General features: G+C 39.7%; 1 protein-coding gene across 1 annotated transcript in view; it reads left to right on the top strand.

Moving 5' to 3' along the window:
• Positions 1 to 15,510, top strand: part of CADPS (calcium dependent secretion activator) — a 461,279-nt gene that overhangs the window by 284,738 nt on the left and 161,031 nt on the right. Inside the window, 2 exon segments of the mRNA XM_033131706.1 lie at positions 231 to 374; positions 11,809 to 11,874. Coding sequence (XP_032987597.1) covers positions 231 to 374; positions 11,809 to 11,874 — 210 coding nt within the window.

Raw genomic sequence — 15,510 nt, 5'->3', positions numbered from 1 at the left:
TGCCATTTCTGTCCTCAGGCCAGGCTGCTTGGCAGGAGACCGCCACGATGGGTAGGTGGAGCCTTGGATATAAGTCTGATGGCCAGGCCTCTGTTTTATGTAACTGCCTTCTCTCTGGCTATGGAACCTGGATAAGACACTCAACTCAGTAGCAGTTTCTCATCTATAAAAACATGCCCATAACAGTGTTTCTGTTTTCTGGTTAAAATGATTGTTCTTTTTCCCAACAGGTTATTCTCCATCCCACCCCAAACAGCCCCAAACAGTCAGAATGGCACAAAATGACAGTCTCCAAAAATTGTCCTGATCAAGACCTCAAAATCAAACTTGCTGTGCGAATGGATAAACCTCAAAACATGAAGCATTCTGGGTAAGTGTTTCTTCTCTGAGTGGCAAATTTGGACACACCTACATTTATTTCTTAAAATATTTTTTAAAAAGAAAAATTGATCTTCAGAGAACCACATGAAAGGAAATATAAAGGATTCATGAGAGGTTATTAAAATACTTGACTTCGCTATTTACAGCCATCCCTCAGTATTGGCAGATAATTAGATCTAGGACCCCCTGTAGATACCAAAGTCCATGGATGCTCAAGTCCCTTATATAAAATGGCACAGTATTTGCATATAACCTAGGCACATCCTCCCATATACTTTAAATCATCTCCAGATTATTTATAATTCCTAATACAATCTAAATGCTGTGTAAATAGTTGTTATACTGTATTGTTTAAGGAGTAATGACAAGAATAAAGTCTGTACATGTTCGGCACAGACACAAGCATCATAGGCCTAACTACATACTTCACGTCAGCAACAACAGAACATTTTTTTTGACTATTCTTCATCAGCAATGGTTTGGATCCGAGGATTTTTAATAGGATTTCCAGTACAAGTCAAAAGCTTCCCAGAATGTGCTGGGTGATTGTGGTTTAGGAGGTTTTGTTGACTTCACTACCTTCTCAAAGGTATCCAGATCTTTCTGACTAGAAATCACTCTCTTGCACCTTCATTAACAACCACATGCAGGAGGTGTGAGCAGTTGCCATAGGCAACCTTCAAACAAACAATTCACATTGAATCAGTTTTAGTTTGTACTGGAGAATTTAAATAAAGACAAAAAAAATAGAAACTGTATGATCAACTTTACTTTCTTAAGATTTAAGAGGAAAGACCAATTAAGTAATTTCAAGTTACAATGAAAAGAATAGGTCAAATATAGTTTTATTGTACAGATCAAACCCATGATTTGTACAGAAATTGTTTATTGACAACTTGTTATATGCTGAGTGGCGACCTGTTAAACAAAATTGCTTGGACACCACTGTCTCAGAAAATGTGATCACTTAGGGAGGGAGGAGTCATACAATATAACTCTGAATAGGGGGATGTTGAACCAACAGAGGGGAATGGATTATTTTTCAAGAATTCTGCAGGTACCATTTTTCAACCAATTATCATTCGGTTTAGCCCCTGTGGTCAGTAGAAATGTCTCATTAATTTCCCTTGGGGTATATGTGTTTACAAGAGGGCGTAAAGTGGTAAAACTGACAGGAAAATTGAGATTGGTTATCTCAGTTTATCTCTGGGGTCAGAAAACCAACTCCAGGGCCTCACCGCTGATTCAGACAGATTTAAAAAGAGACCCAGGAGGAAGGGATGAGGACAGGAAGTACAAATCCCAGCAGATGAGCAGATCATAGCAGCATGCCATCCGAGAGTAAAGAACAGCGCCCCAGCCTTGGTGCCTCGGAGTTTTAGGGAGCAAAGAGAACTCAAGGTTCCAGAAAAAGATAGATACCCACCCGTCAGGGCACTGGAAGGGGTCAGGGAGAGGGAACTCCCTAGGAAAGAATGATCTGGCAGGGATGGGGACCCAGTACTGAACCTGAGCTCTGGCTTGGATTTGGAAAATTTGCATGACATTGTCTGGAGGCCAAAGTATTTGCAGAGGCTGAGGTCGGATTATGGCAAATCTCTTCTGCTTGGGCCACGCGAAGGGTGTGGGGGTGAGCCAGTTCCCTGCTACTCACTCATTCCTTTTTCAGCTGTCCACGATGAAGAGCAGCCAGCTTCTCAATTAAATTAGCGTCTCATGAAAATGTTCACAACTTGTTTCTGAGGTCAGCTTTCCCTCCTTCTTATCGTGCTGCTGGCGTGTATTCCAAAATTGTCAAATGGGAATCTCCCACATATCACGCCTCCCGTTCCATGTAAACATTCTGGCTACAAGACAAAGGGTTGGAAAATTCAGTTAGGTTCCTATAGCACAAAGGAAAAGATTCTGCATCTTTAGCAAAACACTGGCTCGTGAATCCTCAGTAGATATTTGCTAAAGGAACCAGACCATAAGGATAGGACAGAAGGAGACAGAGAGAAGTGAAAAACGTAGGGAAGACCAAAGAAAGGAACAAAAATATGAATGAATGTATCTATTCTCAAAACTGCTTTTTAAAAAACTTTCTTAAGAGGATCAGTAGCTCAACCCACATTTCTAGGGTCCTTGGAAGCACTAGACCAGTTTTACAATTACTCTCATTGAATCCCCACACAAACACTTGACATGGGCATTATTTTTTCCATTGGACAAATTCCCACATTCTCTTAATTTACTCTGTTGGAAATTGAACTAACTACCGTGTTTCCCCCAAAAATAAGATCTAACTGGAAAATAAGCCCTAGCATGATTTTTCAGGAGGACATCCCCTGAACATAAGCCCTGGTACATCTTTTGGAGCAAACCTTAATATAAGACCCGGTCTTATTTTTGGGGAAACACGGTAATCAGGATTCAGTAAGTTTTTTGTTGGTTTATTTGTAAAATTATTGACATGTTTCAGATTACCTTGACGCTACAGATGACAGAAGAAATATGTAGCTCCCTTCTGACAAGTTCCATAGCTATTTCATATCACTAGGCTGCCATTTAAAAATTACTCCTGCCAGGCAATATACCCGGATGCCCTAGAATAGTTCTGAAGACTGAGAAATGGATGTGTTGATATAACACCCTCAGACCCAGTGTGACCTAAATCAGGGGGGACAGCCTTAGTTACACCGGGATGATTCAGGGAAAATGGAAATGTTTATGGACTACATTTTTAAAATTTAAACTTAAAATAGCTTTATTGAGCCCATTGTGTGGGGAAGGGGGATAGAGATATCAGAGCAGCGTCACAGCTTAGAGTATTGGAGAGAGAAAGGAATTTTTAAGAAGCATGGCTGACGTTATAAATTGTATCCACTTTAATGTTTATTAAAACATAAAAGGAAACTTAGAATTATTCCTTTGGTGGACTATGGTTCCTTAAATAAGCCACCGAGCCATTCAAACTAACTTACTTTACTGATTAGAAAAATATCAGTAAGAAAATCAATACTGCTTTTTGGCCTTAAGACATTAGTATTTGACATATTTGAGAGTTAGCAACTCCTAGGTGTCTTTCTAATTTTTCACCTTTTACGTCCAAATGATGTTTTAAGTTCAGGAAGTGCATTCACATACATTATCTCACTTTATCCATCAAACAGCCTCGTAAGGCTTAGGTGTTCTTATCCTCTTATCTTAATAAATGCCCTCTCCTTGCACCCAGTTGCTCTCTCACCCTTCATCTCACCCATCATCAAATTCTCTTCACTTCACCTTCAAGATAAATCCTGATTTCAACCTCTCCTCACCACTTCCTCATCACCATTCGAATCCAAGCCTCCATTACTTCTCCCCTTCACTTGTTGCACTTGCCTCATAAGCAGTCCCCTTGCTATCCTTGCCTCCCTGTAGTCTATTTTCCACCCCAAAGCCAGAGTAATTCTTTTGTAAAATACAAGTCAGATCCTGCCACTCAAATGCTAGAAAACATCCAATGATTCCCCATCTCATTCAGAGTAAAAGCCATTGTTGTTACCATGGCTACAAGACCCTATCTGATGAGGACTTCGCTCGCTATCTGGCCTTGATCACTGCTCCAGACACCTTGCTTCCTTGCTCTTCCCAGAACTCTGAGTGCACTCCCAACTCAGGGCCCTTGTCCCTACTGTTTCCTCTGCCTTGAATGCTCCTTCTCACCCACCCAGATATCCACATGGCTCACCTTGATTTCTGCATGTCTCTGCACCTTATCAAAATGCTTTTCCTGGCCCAGCTCTGTCCCCTCCTCTCTTTCTTACTCTACTCTATGTTGACCAGAGCAGTTATCATCATCACCTCACATGTCATACATTTCTTTATTAGGTTGTTGTCTGTGTTTCCGATTAGACTGTAAGTTCCTTGTCAACAAGGACATTTGTCTCCATTATTCAGGTAGCTACTATAGGGGCTGACACGTAGTGAAAGTCCAATAAATTATTTGCTGCATAAATGAGTAAATGAATGAATAACTCCCCACTTTACAAATAAGGAAACTGAGGCTCAGAGTCGTGAAAAGATGTGCCCAAGTCAGAGTAAGCCTCAGAGCCAGATCTAGAATTGTTTCAGTTTAACCTTAACTGGGCAATTGAAACTGAAATTCAATGAACCACAGTCCACCAACCAGGAGTAATTCACAGCAATTCTGATTTTTTTGTTTTAACAAATCTAAGAAGCAAATCTCAGCCATGCTTCTTAAAATTCCCTTTCCTCTTCCCCTTTCTTAGCTGTACCACTGCTCTAGACTTCTTGTTCTTTAAAACCATCACACTCCTCTCTCCTCCCCGTAAGTCTCCAAAACACCACTCATATTAGCAGTGACTCTCAAATTAGACTCCTCAGACTGGACTAGTTACTCGAAAATATTTTTAAGATTCCCTTTATCTCCCTTATTGGCTTATTTTCTGTAAATGTCAATTAGATCTAATTGGTTGATAAAATCTTTTAAATCCTTACTGATTTTCTATCAACTGTTGATAGACAGATATTAAAAGCTCTGACTATAACTTTAGATTTGTTTGTTTCTCTTTATAGTTTTCTGTCCATTTTTGCTTCACATATTTTGAAGTTCTGTTTGCTGTTATTAGATACGTAAACATCTAAGATTATTAAGTCTTCTTGTGGAATTGAGCCATTATCATCATGTAATGATCTTCTTTACCCCTGGTAATATTCTTGGCCCTAAAATTTAGTAAATATAACCACTCCAGATTTTTAAAAAGGTAAAGGTAGATCTTAAATCCTTTTCTATTATTTTTCACCTGTTATGTCTTTAGAGTTCAAGTGCATTTCTTATAGTCAGCATAGAGTTGGATCTAGCTTTTTAAATCCACCCTGAAGATCTCTGCCTTTTAGTTGTAATGTTCATTTAGCCTACTTATATTTAATGTGATTATTGACATGACTAGGTTTAAATTAAATTGCTATGTGTCATCTTGCTATTTGTTTTCTGTTTGTTTCATCTGATCATTGTTTCCTTTTTCCTCTTTTACATCCTTCTTTTGAATTAATTGAATATTTTTATGATTCCATTTACCTTTTTTATTGTTTTGTTATATATAAATGCCAATTAGGTGAATTGCCTAGAATGTAATCCCTGGAGCTACCACTTACTAACTAGAAGCAAGTTGTTTAACCTCTCTGGACCTCATTTTGCATAGCATAAAGTGAAGTTAATGATAGTGTTTGCCTCATAGTGTTGTTGTGAGGATTAAATGAGTTGATAAATGTAAAGCATTTAGAATAGGGTCTGATACATGGCAAGAGCTGTAACTACAAAAGAGTCAGTAATGGTTGTCATCATTGATGTTTGCTTTCATCCATGCTTTGCACTTTTCCTTGGCCCATGCCCCCTGCTGGGCTGCTGCAAGAAGACTGAGGCACCTGGAGCCTAAGCAGCTTCCTTGTTCTCTTTCAATCCTCAGGAAGGGGGGAAGCCTCCCATTAGGAACCATGCTTTTGTCTTACTGTGACTGCTATTCTTAAAAGACATTCTCATGAAGCATATCTGGGGGAAAAAAAAGATCTGCCCGATTACCACGTGTGATGGGCTAGACACCCTGGTGGCACAAGGACACAGAGAGAACAAGTGCCATCCCCCACCTCAACTAGAGCAGCACCAACAACCTGGCTCTTCTGGGCTCTTCAGTCATTTCTGCCTTCACAGTCCCCAACAGAAAACCTCAGCATCCCTGGAATCCATGGTCCTCCCAGCCATGTTTTCCCCTTTGTAAGGTGCTCAGGGGCAAGTGACCCTGGCAAAGGTCTTGATGGAGTCACACACTCTTCTCCATGCAATGGATGCTCGTCCCCAGGCATGCTAAGAGAAGATACATGATAAATAATTTCCCCCATGAATAGCTATTGAGCATCCATCACAGGAACACTTAGTGCTAAGCACAGAAGATACTTAATGAACGGAGCTGAGATACTACTTCATTTACTTTCACAAATACATCGTGAAGCAGAACCGTCCCTTTTTTATAGACAAATGACACCCTGGGTCCTGCCCTGCCATGTAGTTCAAGGGCAGAGGGACGCTGAGGCCAGGGAGTCTCTCTGCCTTTGATTGGGATTCCTGGGACTTAAGTTGAACCCAAGTGCTTCTTCCTCATCTCTTTTTAGTCCTTTGTAATTCATTCTGGACTCTCGTATAACTAAAATGCCCCTCGCAAATGACAGGAATGTCAGTGACCCACTGGCATGGGTCTTACAAAAATGCTACAAGAAAGGGTACATTAGAATCATGATGTAAAATAAGACCTTGAGATCCAAACCCAGACACACACACCTCACTTTATTTCCCAATAGATGTGTGCCCAAAAGCTTAAAGTAAATTGAAATAAAGAATCCAAAGATGAATCCTTTGCAAAGTTGGTAGTCATATACTCTTTATACTAGGACCAAATTGTAGTAGTAGTAATAAGAATAGCAACGAACAACAATAATGCCTAACATTACCGAGAACTTACTATATGCCAGTTACTATGCTAAACACTTGACCTGCATCATCTCCATCAATCCTTATAACAACTGAATGGAGTAGATCCTATGCTCTCCCCATTTTACAGCTAAGGAAACTGAGGCACAGGGCAGCTAAGCCAAAGTCAATAGCAGGGCTAGAATTCTCACCTAGGTGTTTCCACCTGAGTCTGAGATACAACCACTAGGCTAAACTTCTGCTCACTACACTAAAATGCTGATTTATCTATTCGTAAACCCAAATTCCCACATATCTGGATGGTCTAAAGAGACAGTTGAGGGCCAGTAATGTTGACACAGATAGATCTGTCTGTAGTGTGTGGAGATAGAGGTGGAAAGCCACCTGTACATCTGCAATAATAGTACTTCCACCTGCTCCAGGTATTTTGCATTCTGTTTAATGAGCCTGTTTTGATCTAATAAAATACAGAGCCGGAGCTGACTAGACAGAAACAGTCCATGGCAGCCCTCAGTTTTTCTCAGTTTTGACACCTTCTGGTATGTGCCAATTAGCAATAAATTCTAAGGAAAACCTCAGAAGGAAAGTCCCTCCTTCATGCTAACCAGTGGATACTTTCCAAAGGAGGATTGTGAATTTTTCTCTGGTCCCACTCAGTGTCCCCATTCAAAAGCTTGTCACCAGAAATCTTCTCTGTTCAGTGAGAATAGCAATTCACGTTCTTATTTCAGGAAAGAAACCAGTTTGTCATCTAGAGTGGAAAGAATAGCATAGTGAAAAGAGTGTTCTAGAACCTGGCTGTTCTGAGTTTAAATTCTGGCTATGTTAGTCACCAACTGAACAACCCTAGGGAAGTTACTTGAACTTTCTGAACTTCAGTTTTCTCATGAAAAATAGGGATAATAGCATAATGACATACCTAATAATAATATTTACTTTGTGACAGATATCGTTCTAAGCACTTTACATTTCATTAACTACTTTAATCCTCACAACCCATGAAAGTAGGTACCTTTATTTTTATTATTATTATTATCTCCATTGTGCAGATGAGAAAACTAAGGTAGAGATAAGTCTAGTAACTTGTACAAGGTCACATACAAACAAAGGTAGCATGGCTCCAGGTTCAAGCTCTTAATCCCTCCAGGTGGGTATAATAAATTCATGTAAACTGCTTGGCATAGCGCAGAAGTCTAGTGAAACTATATTAAGTGGTAGCTACCATGTTTCCCCGAAAATGAGACCTAGCCAGGCAATCAGCTCTAATGAGTCTTTTGGAACATGAATTAATATAACACCCAGTATTATATCATTATCTTTTATATTATATTATATTATATTATATTATATTATATTATATTATATTATATTATATTATATCCGGTCTTATATTAAAATAAGCCTGGGTCTTATGTTAATTTTTGCTCCAAAAGACGCATTAGAGCTGATTGTCCACCCGGCTAGGTCTTATTTTCGGGGAAACTAGGTATGAAGGGAAAGTTAATGATTCAATATGAATTGCATTCTAAGGGTCTTTTCCTACCTCCAGTCTCATCCACTAAAACTATAAACACTTTAAATGTAGCTCTGTTCATGGCTTCCAATCTCTCTATGTGGATTCAAATTAAGGGGAAAGAGAAAATGGATAGGAGCTGCCAGATGTGATTCCAGGAAAGTATGAGACTGTTACAACCTTGCCAGCCATTACTAAAAATACAAAACTTTTCACACACTTTCTTTATTCGATCTTTTATTTCATCTATGTACATATGTCCAGGAAGATTTCCTTTCACGTGTTTAGCTATTATTTACTACAAGTAGTGAATAATATGCTTTCCTCTGTAAACAGAGATGTTTTATAATAAGGCTGATATTTATTGTACATCTTCTCCGGCCAGACCTCATGCTTACACTTCCCAAGCATCATCTCATTTAATCCCCACGACAGCTCCTGTTTCCAGAACACCAAGAGGATAAGCAGATTGCCTAACAGCTCAGAGTAACCTGCAGAACCAGAACTGGAAGACTATACTCTTACATTTCTATTACATTTCCACCATGCACATGTTAATATATCACTTCAGAAAGGTTGCGAGCACTGTCCAGAACAGCTAAGTGATCCATGTAACAAACAGCTGACCGTGTTGGCTTCGGGGCTGATGAACTTACCCACCATCCAACCATTTCCACGGCCTCCGCCTCCATTCTCTCTCTCCTCTGCACCACTGTGACCATCTCCTCTCTGTCTCCCTACCTTCCTTCTTGCCCCTTCCAGCTATAATGCATTCATCACCCAGCAGCCGCTGGGATCATCATAAATAGAAATATAAGTGTGTCACTCCCCTGACTGAAACCCTTCCCTAGTTTTCCAGCCTTATCTGGAGTGACTGTATTAGTGATCTGATTTACCCATTTAAAAGATCACTCTGTCTGCTGTGTAATGAATGGAGTACAGGGGCAAGAGTGAAAGCAGGGATACCAGTTAGAAGTCTGTTGCCATGGGCCAGGTGGACATTATGGTGGTTTGACTGGGTAATAGCAGAGGAGATAGAAATAGATGGGATATAGTTTAGAAGGAAAACACGAAAAACTTGGCAATGTATTGCATATCTTTATGCAATGTTTTAAAATCTCATCAAAAATCTTTATAAAAATCACTCTGGTTTTCCAAGAACACGGCATTTAAAACCAATTAAAATGTAGCAAATATTTATTGACCACCTACTGTCTACATTCGGCCCCTCAACAATGCTGCAGTTATGGGCACTGAGACCCACGAAGTCGAAAGGCCACGTATGACTTTTGACTCTGCAGTCGGCCCTTCACATCTGCAGATTCAATCAGGGCTGAAATCCGCAAGAACCCAAGGTTGGAAAACTGCTGTTGGGGATGCAAAAACACTATTTTGAACCGCTATTGGTTGAATCTTGTGGATGTGGAACCACATCCACAATGGCTGACTGTATTTATTTGTTAAAATCTGCATATAAGTGGACGTGCGCAGTTCAAACCCATGCTGCTCAAGGCCAACGGTATAAGAACTGTGCTAGGAATTTAGAAAGAAGGTTCCTTCCATAGAGGAGCTCACAGAATAGATGCAATAAATAGAAAAGCAAATCAATTATTGCTAGCAGCAGAATTTATCTACGGAGCCCAGGAGGCGATGACATCAAGGGAAGGAATACGAGTTCTAACTTCAGGAGTTGAGGGAGAAAGCATTCCCAGCTGCATAACATGTACAAAGTTGTGGAGGTGTGAAACTGGATGGTGTGCTCAGTAATTATAGATACTGTGCAGAAACTGAGTCTAGAGAGTTAAGCAGGGCGGGGAAATGATGAGGTTTCTCACCAGGTCAAGATGCTAGATTCCGTCTCCATATGCTCAGGTTTCCCTGAGTGTATTCATTCCACTAGTGGTACACAAGATAGTTTACTGATATACAGACACACATAGTTACTAATGTGTGTAGTTACTAATGTATTTTAATGTGTGCCACATATAATAATATTAATATAATTACGTAATGTATTATATATATAATAGGCTATAATATAAAATTTTCTTTCAAAATAAATTTAGTCATGTGAAGTAATTCAATTTAGAGAAAAATTTCAAGAAAATCATAGACTAGGTGGACAGATACGGGATAAATCATGAAAGTGGAATGTGAATGGCCAAAGCTTGGGGCTCCCTTCATGTAAATAGGGGAGACCCACTGAAGGAGTTTCAGCAGCGAAAGCCAAGATAGCATTTGTAGATGGTAGAATGTATCTCACAACCAGGAGGAGGATGAAAATCATTCTGGTGTCCCTGAAGCCCATCAAGATGTTCCCTTAGAGTTGTCCATGGAAGCAAAAATGTGGCTGGGACTGAGCAGAGTGAAGAACTCTGCAGGAGGTGAAAATCAACTGCACTTGGCAATTGAGGACTATGGATGGGGAAACAGAAGGACCCAGGCTGATCTCTGGGTTTCTGGCTTGAAAGTCTGAGTAGATTTTGGCCACTAGTCACTCCAAGAGCCCCTGACATTTGTCAAACAGTATAAATTCTAAGTAGGTGTATTCTTCTTTATGTTCTAAAGCAGAATTGTCTGATTCTTGGTGAAGTGAGGATTTGGAAGTTGTCCAGTGGTTTTGATAGCGAATAAAGCCAGTTTGGGAACGCGAGTATTTGCATGTATTTGAGTATGACCAAGTCTCTCCTTACTTGGTCAGATAGAGCCTGAAAACCAGCAGCCTCACTTCCTTGATCAGTGCCCATTCATGGAACAATCCACAAGGCCAACGGGATAATTCATGAATGAATTACTAACACTCATCTTAAAATCTCCAGACACCGCTGACCTGTGCCTCTGTAGTTGTTAACCTTCCTTATTATTTCATTTTTCTGTTTAAAGATTAATTTTCATCAACAGAAGAGCATTTGGGGAAAAGGGAAGGAGTGTAGGAAGGACTTTCTATGTTAACATGAAACTTCTCCCCTGTAATATACCTGCATTTGACAGAATTACAGCAAAAGAAAATGAGGGAAGGTTTTCCTGAATGAGACTTGACAAGAGGTAAAGGAGTTGGTAGTTGTGAGATTTAGCACTTTTTTTTTTCTCTCGTGTACGACACCTTTCAGGAGTTTCCCTACCTTAAAAAAAAAAAAAAAAAAAAAAAAAAAAAAAAAAAAAAAACTTTTAGCACATATACAAATTAAGTCACAGTGTAACATTTTCCAAAGTGTTTTCTGGAATCAGTCAAAGAATCCAACACAATCTGAGGATGGGGCACAATTCCTTCTATAAGTAGGAGTGAAACTTGCCTGCTGTTTCTTATCCTCAAACACACAGCTTCCAAAATCTGCTTTCTGTTTCTGAGCCGTGTGCCTTTCCTTGTTTATGAAGCTTCACACCACAGTGTATTAAACAGTGTCCCTCGTTCAAAGCATTAATGCAACGTCTTTCTCCTTTCCCTTAGGTATTATGGGCCATCGGTAAGAATGTCTGGAAGAGATGGAAGAAAAGGTTTTTTGTACTGGTGCAGGTAACTCTTCAACTCTAATGTCAGTCTTAAGGGCCATTAGTTTTAAAGATTTGATAGACTTAATGTTTTTTGTTGATGTAAACTTACCTGAAGTACACAAAGCTCAAGCATTTAGCTCAATGAATTTTTACATATGATGTAGCCACATAACCACCATTCAGAGGGATCCAGAACATTTCAGTATCCAGAGGGCTCCCTTTTGCTCCTTTTCCTATTTTTATATCACTTTAAAATTTAAAAAAATGACGCGTGCTCAATACTTTTTCATTCTGACAATAGAGAATTACATAAGTAGAAGTGACGACCCCCCAGCCCCCGCATACTGTCAGTAATGGAGGACCCCAGGGAGGGAGCGAGCATGTGCCTCGTTAGGGCACTGGGACGTTCACGTTGTTTTAGAAAAATCTGCTGTTTCTAAAGGCACTAAGATACTCATTATGGGAATATTCAGAGTTTACTGGAACTTCTTACATCTATTTTATTGTTTAGTGTGTTTGAGTTCTAATTACCTGTAGGAGAGCACGCCATTCTCTTGATGCCTGAGATTTCCTGAAGTCTTAACTGACCTCCTATAACTATGCTTAACAGTCTGGAACATCTCTCTCCAGGTAGACTTTTTTTTAACCAGAGATAATCAAACTCTTCATATTGTTCTGCAACTTGCTTTAAAAAATAAATCATTGTAGACATTTTTCCATGTTTGTACATATTGCTCTGGCTCTAAAAACCTGTAAATTCCTCCCGCCGCCCCCCCCCTTTTTTTTTTCTTGTGGTGAGAATTTTTAAGATTTACTTTCTGGAGACTAGAATTTCCTTTTTGATAGACTTCTGGGCTTCCCCAATTGGGACTGTTATTAACCATGCCGCGCAGATTATCTATGTATAAAGATACAGATACAGATATTGATATTAACAACACATTACTAATATATACATAGTATCTTAGCTCTTTGAGTGTTTCTTTAAGGAAAAAAAAAATGTCCAGAAATAGTAATATATATCCTTGAAAATCCTTCCCTTTTTTTCTTGTTTCGGTTTGTTTGTTTTTTGCATTAGGATTTTTCAGTTACAAGGAATTTGCCATTGCCTCTTTTTTAATTTGCAGGCTCCACCAGAGCATGTAAACTGTAATTCAATTGCAAAAAGTTAATTTATGCTGTACTCTGAAAGACATCACAAAGTGAGTCAACTTGTAATTTAGTAGCTAACAGTGTTTATTGGGTTACTTTGCTGGCTACAAGTACTGGTTAGTATTCTGATCACTATCAATTCTGAAACCTCACTATGAAGCAACTGCCTCTTAGGCCTAAATAGCTTTGAAAGTTTCACCAACCCTGAGCTTCTAAGATGAGACATTCTACAGATTTACTCAAGTCTGGGCCTCTAGGCAAAATGTATCTCTCTGGCTGTGAACAAGAAGTAATTTTTGTTTTTTTGTTTGTTTGTTTGTTTTGTTTTTTTGTTTGTTTTTTTTTTTAGTTTTGCCAAGAGTTCTTTTTATTTAGCATTGAAACATACACAAAGAAGAAAGACTTTTGTGCATTTTATATTAATCAAACTACTATTAAATGCTGTTCCGAATAGCCTTAGTATAGTAATAATCAGTATTCATGATGATAACAAGAGGCGATCTTTGCTTTCACAATTGCTACAGGGTACAAGAAAACCTTAAAATAAAGTAGCCAAAGGAAAACTTTGGAATTATGCCCAACCCCCTCAAATAATACACAGCAAAGCAGTGGAAGACATTTTATCCTGAGATGTATTTCCTCAGACTATTAACTGACCAATATTTATTGAGTACCCACTTTGTGTAAGGCATGTTGATAGGTCAGAGAAAAGAACTATGAGGCCCAGTCTCACACTTCCAGAAGAGTACCTGATAGAGTTCTTTATATAAAAACGTCAGAAATAGACTCAAGCTAATTAAGATTTTTTTAAAAAGAAAAGGAATGTATTGGAAACCTCTTGAGGGAGGGGATTGTTGAAAGAGCTGAATGACTCGTCCTTATTACAAACAGAGCCCAGACTACTCCCAGAAATCCAAGTGGTGGAAACCATGGCCACTGTCATCCATGTGGCCATAAGGCAAAATGGGCTCTGGCCATTCTCAATCCTCACATCTCTACTTGAGGGCCAAATTTGAGAGAGAGAGAATTGTGTTGGTCCAGCTTGGCTAACACATCTAATGTTTAGCAGGGACAGGCCATGGTACTTTCATTAACAGGCCCACTGGGCTGTGTCCAAGATGAAAACAGGATGTCATTATCAGAAGGCGAAATGGACGCGGAGCAGGCAAAAACAACTGATGTCCACTCTAAAGAGAGCACAGTGTAGATGGAGAGACAAGATACATCGAAAGAAGCAGTGCTGAATTATTGGTGGTTCTCCCCTTCAGTACTCTCACTAGGCATAGCAGCCTCCTTGGAATCACTTAGGAGACTATACGTTGGCCACCCTCAGTAGACTATGTGCTGTTTCATGGCTAGTTCTGTGTGATTCATCTTGGTGTCCTTCCCTGTTCCACCCACTGCACACGTACATCCCTTAGCTCAGCATATGGTACGGACATTCAGGAAATGTTTGGTGGAAGAAAGAAGGAAAAGGCAGAGAGGAGAAGAGCCCCAGCAAGGCCTCGAGTGGTTCTGAGAAAGGAAAGATCATGTGGCCTGGAGAGAGACAACTTCCCAGAGGAAGTGGGACAAGTGGCCCTCTCACCAAGATATGGAGTCTCCTCTCCCACTCTGAGTGAACCAGTTATTGCTCCACTGGACACACGACTTTTCTCTGAGAATCTTTGAAATAATGAAGTTCTTAGGGAAGTAGCTGACCTCTTACTTTGGAAAATATTTTAGGGGAAAACTCTTCAGGAAAAACACAAGAAGAAATGTGCCCAAAATATCAATGAAGCCATGTCTGTACAACATGCACTGAATGGAAAAGGAGAAGATGAGTTTGCACCTAGAACATAGATGTTTTAAGGCCTTCGCACTGAAGCTTCCACACAGAGAAGACACGACTCGCACAGTAGCTAAAAAGCAAGCTCTGTGCTCACTTGTGAAAATCATAAAAGGGTACAACCCATCTAAAGTTCAGTGTCTTTCCTAAAAGGGCTCAAGAGAAGAATGTCAGGATTTGATGAGATGTTTCAATACATGTGATTCTCTTTAACTTTAAAGAGCCACTGAGATGTATTGGTTATATCGATCTCCCAAATTAAACCTTCTGTTTCAACCTAAGTCAGATTCCTTCCTTAACAACTTCTGTGGCCTGCGGAGGTGACAGCCCCACCATCACAATAGTAATGGGAGAGCCAGGATGAGAACTCAGGTCTTCTCTTTCTTTTCTTGTCCTGTTCACCACAATAATGTCTAAAAGCAATTTTGCTGGCTGACCTAGGAAACACTGCATTATTTTTGGATTCTTCCTGTTTTTCCTTCTCCATTGTTGAACTTATCGCATCTATATATGCTTTGTCAAAATAATAAAGAGAATACTCACCCCATTTGAAACAGCTCCGATACCAACATAGTTGCAGGAGATAAGTTCAAGGGCACCATTGCTGGCCCCGTGCAGGGGCAGCAGAACTATCCCGAGTTGCTTGAAGAGAAAGATGGCAGCCAGACAGTGACGATC

Source organism: Rhinolophus ferrumequinum, chromosome 17 (genome assembly GCF_004115265.2).
Source record: "Rhinolophus ferrumequinum isolate MPI-CBG mRhiFer1 chromosome 17, mRhiFer1_v1.p, whole genome shotgun sequence".
NCBI classification, from domain to species: domain Eukaryota; kingdom Metazoa; phylum Chordata; class Mammalia; order Chiroptera; family Rhinolophidae; genus Rhinolophus; species Rhinolophus ferrumequinum.
This window is presented reverse-complemented; position numbering and strand designations above follow the sequence as displayed.